Source organism: Chaetura pelagica, unplaced genomic scaffold, assembly GCF_000747805.2.
Source record: "Chaetura pelagica isolate M959 unplaced genomic scaffold, ChaPel_1.0 scaffold244, whole genome shotgun sequence".
NCBI classification, from domain to species: Eukaryota; Metazoa; Chordata; class Aves; order Apodiformes; family Apodidae; genus Chaetura; species Chaetura pelagica.
In genome coordinates this window covers 2471790-2480189 of record NW_009953719.1, presented here as the reverse complement: position 1 = coordinate 2480189, position 8400 = coordinate 2471790, and the positions used below count along the sequence as shown (strand labels likewise).

Sequence of the window (8400 nt, the reverse complement as noted above, 5' to 3'; positions counted from 1 at the left end):
GGGGGTGCGGGTGGGGAAGCTCCTCCCTGCAGCGGGAAGGGGGTTGGTCAGGGCTGAACCTCTTCTCGTTTTTTCTTCTCAGAAACCTGCTCCTGCTAAAGCAGAGCCGAAGCCAAAAAAGTTAGCGGCAAAGGTGAGAGTCGCTGGGAAAATGGGGAGGGAGAGGAGGTGCTGGAGTTCGCCGTGCAGGTGCCTGGTGGTGGCGTCCCAGTTCCTGTGGTCGAGGCACGGGTTTCACTCATTTTGTCCTTGTGAGAACGTTCATGTAGCTGAAGTATCATTTTCAGATGCTTCTGTCAGTGTCTACAGGTACATTCCCCCACTGTTGGGGCAGATCTCTGTTATGCACTCACCCTGCACACAAGTGTGGGCGCCGATTCTGGTTTGTTAGTTGGTAGTTTGGTACTGGGTGGAACTACTTGTTTGTCGAAGCAACTGTACATACTAAACGGGGATAGAGTATTTTCACAAAAGCAGTATGTTAGGAGAGGAAAAAATACTTTAATTACTTAGGGAGACACTGGAAAAGATCTGAGTTTCCATTCATGTAGTCTGGCTTTCAGGTCTTTGTGTGTATGTGTAAGTAAGCATCATGTATGATTGTTCCATTTGTCACTGTAGCCTTCATAGTGCCAATAACCGAGTTGTAAAATTCTTTGTTTCTTGGGAGAAACAAAAGATGACTGTGTATGGGATGGCTGGTTGGTATGTGTGTTTAAGTAAGTTCTGTTGTGGTGATAAGATTTTCTTTTAAATGTATGGATTAAGAGCATTTCAAATACACTAATGTAGAGCTCTGCTTTGCAGGCTTCTTCACATTTTCATTTTGTTAATCCTACTCAACAGTTACTTACCAGTAATGTACCTTCATTCCAATGGTTTGAATATCAGTGCGCTCCCATTCTCAAAGTTGCAAGCCTAAAGAGTTTGAGGAAAGTTCCCAGTTTTAGTTCAGTTCTGATTCTTTTTTTTTTTCTTTTCCAGTGTCTTTTTATGTGGTCCATCTAATTGTTAATGCTGCTATTGATGCTAACTGATACACATGATACTGACTTGCTGCTTATAACTACTTTGCTTCTAGAAACATGTCCACAGTTGGCAGCTGGGAACATACTCATGTAAACCAATAACATCACAAACAATTGTACTTGTAAAATATTAAGTATACCTTGCACGAGGTCCCCATGGAATGTTGCTGCAACGTGAATTATGTGAACAATATCAATTTTAAAAATTGCTTTTATCATGGGCAATTCAAATGTATAATTTATGTTTCATCGTCTTTGTTCTAATACTCAGCCTGTCACTATAATCTTTGGTCATTTGGAAACTTGCTTGTAGTTAGTGTAAAAATCTCTTTTGTTCTGATTGTGTTTTACTTCTCTAGCTTCAGTACTTCTCATTGTAGCTATTTCTGAACCTCATTTAAATGGGTTGCAGAAATATTTCACTGTTACATACCAGTCAAATGATAGATGTATTTTTATTTTTAATTGGTACTTTTTTACTGTACTTGATTCATCAGAAGATGCTTCTTGGCATCAATGCTGAAGATTTTTAAAACTTCACTGACAGTGTTTTTTCTGACTGGGAGAAGTTTGCTCATTATGGAGTTACTTGGTGTGTTTTTTAAAGTACTAATGAAGAAAAATATATTTTGACAATCAACAGACAGATGTCTACATGTTATGAAATTGTTACCTTAATTTGTAATACTGAGTTTAGTCTTTATCATTTTTAAAAACTGTTGTTTTTCCAAGTCCCTCTTGGGTTTGTGTGTTTTTTTATTATTGTCAAAGTTTGTCTAGTAGGTCATAGGAATTTACTTACTGGAAATTTATTTCATTATAGGATAAATCTGAAGAAAAGAAAGCCCTATCAAAGGGGAAAAAGGGGCCTAAAGGAAAACAGACAGAAGAGACAAACCAAGAACAGACAAAGGACAACTTGCCTGCAGAAAATGGGGAAGCCAAAAGTGAGGAGGTAAAGTTGTCTATATTCTTTGGGTCAAAGTAGCTGGATAACTTATGGCACTGGTTTATCTAAACACGTGCTAGGAACATACACAGTTTTTATAATAGCCTATTTCTGCCACGAGAAGATGTACGCTATTGAAACATTAGTAGATTTACTGGAAATTTCTAGTTGTCCCAAAAAGAGTTGCAGGAATGTCATATCAGTCTCTCAAATTAAGGAAAAGGGTGAGAATTCTACCAAAGTTCTGATACAGGATGATGGTCCTTCAGAGAGGATCAGTTTTCCCTGAAGGTAGGTACTGACAAAATAATACGTATACAGAGAATATTGCTCTGGAGGGTAGGGCCCTTTTCTGTCTTTGGGGAGTTTGGTTTGTGTTTCAGTCTGTCTTTGTTGTTACTGGAAGAAGAGTTCCTTCTTGCTGTAGAAGTGTTTTTGAGAAATGGATTATTAATTTTCATGGGACTGGAATGAGTTTACACTGAAAACTCAAAGCTGAAATGACTTAACCGAAGTTAAGATAACATTTACAGGAGTCATAGATACAGACACTGCTGGTTAGAAGGGACAGGTTGGCAAAGGGGGAAGGGAAAGTGCATGATGAATTACTAGTAGCTGGTGTTGCTGAAGAAATTAACATGCCAAGTCAGTGTTGGCTGTAATACTGAGCTAAAATGGCTGTGTTGCTGAAGTTTTTGGAATCACTGAACGTCTAACTTGAGACATATTCCGCACTTTGTTCTTTTTCTGGAATGTGGACATAATTTAGTTTTAAATTTAGGACAAGATCTGTAGGGAGAAGCTGTGCCTGCCTCTTCCTAAGCCAGCTGGTAGCAACTGGATGAAACACAAGTTTTCATGTGGTAACAGGCCTAGAATTAGTCTCAGGTTTCTGCAGTATTTAATACCTCACTCATTTCAATTAGCTCAGTTGAGTTTGCTGATCAGATAGATGATTTTTTCATTTAAATGTGATTCATGCTTCCTGTCTAGTTGTTGTGTTGAAAAGTTAACATTTTTAAGATGGGGAAAAAGCGTCTATCTAAATTCTAGCACACTGATCTATCAGTGTGCAGATAGATCTTCAGGTAGAGGAGAAGAACATTTGATTTTTAGGTAGATGATGCATTTTGGTAGGTGAGGAAGGTACAGGATGGTACTTGAGTGTACAAGACAACTTACTTTGGGGTAACAGTTTTTCATTTGTGAAGCTTACCGTGTGAAAAATTGTGCTTTAGCTGACTTAACTTTCTGTGTAGCTCTGTATTACTGTTGCATAATGTGGTCTTTTAATTGTGCAGGTAGCATTTTGGCAGTAACAGCAAAAGTTAAATTTTGCAGTATTTCTCAACTGGGGTCTATTTAGTACACTAATGCAGAGATGATACACATTTATAAGGTATGGATAACTACTTCTGGGTTACATCTTCGTGCTGGTCTCATGTTGGTTTCGCCAGCCAAGATGGCAGGTTTAATGTAATACCTAAATCTAGAAGAGGCAGCGGTATAGGCTGTCCTGTTGGATGTTGCTGTTTTCAATCAGGACAATAGTGTCATTGGTGGTGGTGCTAATCCATGATACGGTGAAAAGCCAGTGATGACTTCTGATGACGCAAAGACTAACATCTGTGAATGGAAATGGCTTCTGTACTTCATCCTTCAAAAGCTTCCCCCAGCAAAGTCTGCAGCGGTGTTAGGGTTCCTCTTTAGGTTCTGCTGTGACTGTACAATCTGTTCTGCTGGTGGCGCTACAAAGCTTTGGAATCATAAGTATAATTGATATGTTAATACATATACTACATTCTGGTTTTTTAAACCTACACTGCAAATGCAGTGAGTTGTCTGATTTAAATGGAGTTGTAATTTTAGTCAATTTTGTATGAGCTTGTTCTGAAGTTGAGGTGCAGCATATAGAGACTTTGACAGTATAGCTCTGCTGCTACAGTTCAGTTTCGCTTAGTATATTTTTACATAATTGTTTAATGCAGTATGGTGTTTATAAGTCTCAGTTACTTTAAAACATGCTAAGGTTTGAGAATGTTAGTGCTGCATTGAAATTTAACTGCATGAAGTGTATTTATAATGTCTTTTCTAAACACCCTATCTACAGGGATTTTTAGCTTAGTAGGCTTAAAAGCTCCCTTTTTCTGTCATGAAGGCAATAATTGAAATAGGCTTTCTTCTTTAAAAAAAATAAAAATCCTTTGCAGTGTGTATTGAGTAGTAACAATAGCAACATTCTGAAAGTCATACAGATATATCTGAGGAGACAGAAGCCTTTTCAAGACAGCCTGGGTTTAGTAGGTCATTATCCAAGAGAAACAAGCAGATCATGACACCAGTTTATTAAGACTGTAAAGCACGGTATGTAGAAACAAGCCATGGTTGTTCTGTATGTTAAGTTAGCTAACTTCTGCATTAAAAATACTCCAAAGTAAGAAGCTGAATCACTTGAAAACTTCCTGCATTGATGCGTTCTGTTTTTCTGTCTTTTCAGCCCCCAGCATCTGATGCAGCAATAGAGAAAGAAGCCAAGACTGAGTAATACTGGGTACCAAGTCTTTAGCGGGTGGCCCTTACACCTTTCTTCTTGTACAATTCAGAGGAATATTTTTATCAAGTATTTTGTAAATGCAAGTTTTTTAGTAGTTCTAGAAAACACAGTTTTTAAAAAGGAGAGAATCCCAACTCAACCCATTTTTTTACATATTTAGATAAGTGTAAATGCTTTTTTTAAGTGGTAAAATCATGTACTGGTTGTCTGTTTTCTATGAAACCAGAAATTAATGGCATATTACATTAAGGAGAGAGCATTGAAGCCGTGATCAAGCTTCACGTTCCACAGACAGTGAGGGACAGTTTTTCTATCCTAATAAAGGAAGCATAACACAGATCTGACTTTGGAATTCGTGATGATATGTTGAGAATGTCTTAACATTTTAGTTACTTATCTGTGGTTGTACCATCAGTAGAATTGCTTATCTAATAAAACTGCTCCCTAGTGTTGGATTTCTTGCTGAGTGATGTTATATCTGTGACAAAGTTATTTTTGGTAGTTGCAGCTTTATTTTTTCCAACAACTTTGTAGCTGTGATGCAAAATACTGGAAACGTTTATTATATCTTTAAATACTAAGTAGAAGTGTGTTCTTGGCAGAGTAACTTGTTATGTCAGTGTTCGAGATACTGGAACTTGACATCCCAGTTTTAAAGGACAGCCTGTCTACAAAGATCCAATGAAAAATATTTGAAATAGGCTTTGGAAAAAAAACACAACAACGTTTTTAGATTTAAAAAACTATGTCAATAAAAAATAATTGTAAAATTGTTCGTAGTGTCTGTGATCACCAAAAAGAAGCCAAATAAATCTTGGTTATGAAAAGATGTTTCTGTAGTTCCAGTGTGGACTATGACAACTCACAATCTAAATGGTTCAGTTTTTTTGTTGTTCTTGATACTGATAAAAATACACTTTTCCAGAGATAGGTGGTAACGCAGGGAATGATACTTGCAGTACATAGTATAATTAGTTGCAGTAGCAAGTAGAAAACTGTAGTTCCAGTCTTAAACTGGAATTCTAGTTTGAAAGCTGATAGCCTAGTACTGCTTCTGTAACTTTTTTTAAAAAGTCGTTAGGAAGCATCAGATGTTTTCTCCTGGCACCTAAGAGTTTGCGTAGGCACTCTTATGTGTGTAACTGCTTTAAGGGAGATAGGCAAAGCAATAATCCTCCTAAATGTTACCTGATCAGAAAGGGTTGCTGCTGTGTTGGAATTGTATTGGCATTTTCCTAAGTCTTGCATTAAAATCAGTAGAGCTTCAGATGTTTGGGGACAAATTAACCTAGGCTGTAAACTTCCCCAGGTAGCTGAGGGTATGTAATGGAATCCACTGGTGAGGAGCCATGGAACAGCCTGGGTGGGAGCAGGGAGGAAAGCATAAGGAAACTTCCCCTTTTGGGGCTGCTGAGCTTCTTAGGTGAGCTTACTGTGTTGTGAGCAGGTGTACATCATTCAAAATAAAACACCTGTGCTGAGATCTAATTCCTCTAGTACAAAACTGTCTTGACTCTTCATTGCTGTGTTTGAGAAGCTTAAATCAATCTTGAAGATTTAACAGCCTTTCATCAGAATGGGGCGTATTAAGTATCACTACACCTTAAAATAAAAAAATCAAACCTAGTAAAGCGTGACTTCAGTTCTTCCACAGAGTGCAGGGTTGTTTTGGTGTTCCATGAGTGTATTTTTTTCCCCATCTCATTATTTTTCCTAATTGAAGCAGGTCGCAACATGGTTTTATCTTGCCAGTCTGATGCCAGTCAGACAGCTGTCAGTCAGCCTTGTCTTGGGAGGAGTCGTTCTCAGAAAGTAACCTGGGCTTTTTTGTTTTGGTTTGTTTTTTTTCCACTTGAACAAGAACTCATTTCTGCTGTTAAAGGACACCTGCAAGCACAGTATCTGCTTCCTGTACATTTTTTAGTGCCTTTTTCACATCGTTATACAGTTATTTCTAAAACACACTTTTCCAACTCTAAATTAATTCATTAATGCTTTAGTTTGAGAAAGTGTTTTACCATTTTTACCTGTTCAATATTTAAGCAACTTAAATTTAGCATATACATAGGATGTTCTCCAACACCGGACCACATTATGCTTCTGGTCTGTTTCCACCACAGCTGTGTTCCTGGAAAAGCACACCTGGCGTTGGCAGTGGCTTTGGCTTCAAGTTCTTGGATATTCCAAAACAGTAAATTTATGCCACTTTTTCTAGCCCCTCTCCTTTCCTACCCAAGCCCCCTCTCGTGACCTTGGTTTAATTCAGCAGTAACATGACAGAGCTACATGGTAAAAGCAGAAAGTAAAGAATGCCAAGTGAAAACCAGTTAAATGACCAGTAAAGTTGCAGGTAGATACCCTCACATAACTCCTCTGACTTCCTTTTACTGAATGCCTACTTGTCATGTATTTTTAGTGTGATGTTGAGATCCTGCTGACTTCCAATATCTCTGTAATATATGTTACCTGCTCTTAAATTTTTTGTAACTGCTTCCTAATATTTACTCTTGGGGACAGAAAGTTACTTTATGATGGAAGTGAAAGGATTTGGCAAGGGTAAATCAGTGACTGCATCTCTCTCTTGCAGGAGATAGGAATTTTCACACTGGCAAAAAGAAAGGACAGAGGTAGTTCCATCAGGAGCACAGGTGCCCTAGATCTGAGAGCAGCACAGCCCACTTGCTGTGGGAAAGAATGCAATAGGCTTTCCTAATTGCAGGAAGTATGCCTGGTAAACATGTAGGTGAATCAACTGAATTTTGATGGATTCTGCAGTTGATAGAGTTGCCCTTCTCTAAATTGTGTGAAATGCCAGTGTGTAAATGAAAAAACACCAGTTTGGCTACTGGGAAATGAGGAATTGTATATATTTACGCTAGATGTCAGTTCTGCCTGTGGAGAATTGGAGTAGAAGGCTTTTAAATTTGTTTAATAAGAATTTCCATGGGCCTGCTTGAAAGAAACCATTATTTCCTGCATGATACGTTTGCTCTGTGCGGCTTAGTGGAGTGACAGCTAATACAGACCTGCACACAGCACCACGGAGCACACACCTCATGGAACATGTTTCTTTGAAATTACTCAGTGGTATTTGTGTGCTGCTACTTGGTCTGGTTAGGAGGGTGCTGTTTTGTTCATTCTAGAACTCATTGTCTAGTGTTAACTAGATCACAGCTCCTTAGAACACGAACACAGCCAGGATGCTGAAGTGCATCCAAGTGGACCTAATGAATGCTGAACTTTTTTGGCAAGGAAATCCAGAGAAACACAGGTGGCCTTTAAGAACGATGCAGCTGAACCTTGCTGTATACAGGAAGCAGAAAACCAGGGATCTTTTTTTAAAGAGACATTTCTAATGGCCACGATACCATTTTCTTGTTGTTGTTGTTGTACCTGAACTGTGAGGCAGGAGTGCTAACCAGGTGGTGAAGAGCAGGAAGCAGAGGTAGCCGTCTGCTGCCCAGGACTTGCCTGGGGAAGCTGGGCTGGAACATCAGGTGCACAAAACCTCTTTGTTAAAAGCTGAAAGCACATCTGGAACAGCGAGATTAACAGAACACATGCATATTTTGACAATGATACATAAAAACGTTACTTAAAAGGTCCTGAAAATGTATACCAAGCCACCACAGCCGGGGAATGGAAAAAGAATAGCTCAGATTTAAGTTTTAAAGCACGAGTATAGCCCTTGCTACATTCTCATTCAGGCTGGACGGAGGTGAGAACTGTAAGAAGGAACAAAACCACAAATTCCCCTACAAACAGGCTCCCCAAGCCGCGGAGGAGGCACTGGCGCCCGTTCGCAGCCGGGCAGCGCTGGGCCCCGGGGCAAATCCGCTGCCTTGGAAAGCCGCTGCCGCCCCGTGCGA

At 39.1% G+C, this 8400-nt stretch overlaps 1 protein-coding gene across 1 annotated transcript in view; it reads left to right on the top strand.

Annotated features, from left to right (window-relative positions):
• The window catches only part of HMGN1 (high mobility group nucleosome binding domain 1), a 7025-nt gene extending 1668 nt beyond the window's left edge, over positions 1-5357 (top strand). The window contains exons 2-4 of the mRNA XM_010000440.1: positions 83-133; positions 1852-1983; positions 4475-5357. Coding sequence (XP_009998742.1) covers positions 83-133; positions 1852-1983; positions 4475-4522 — 231 coding nt within the window. The 3' untranslated portion in view covers positions 4523-5357. The remainder of the gene's footprint in view (positions 1-82; positions 134-1851; positions 1984-4474) is intronic.
• The last annotated feature ends 3043 nt before the right edge of the window (positions 5358-8400 follow it).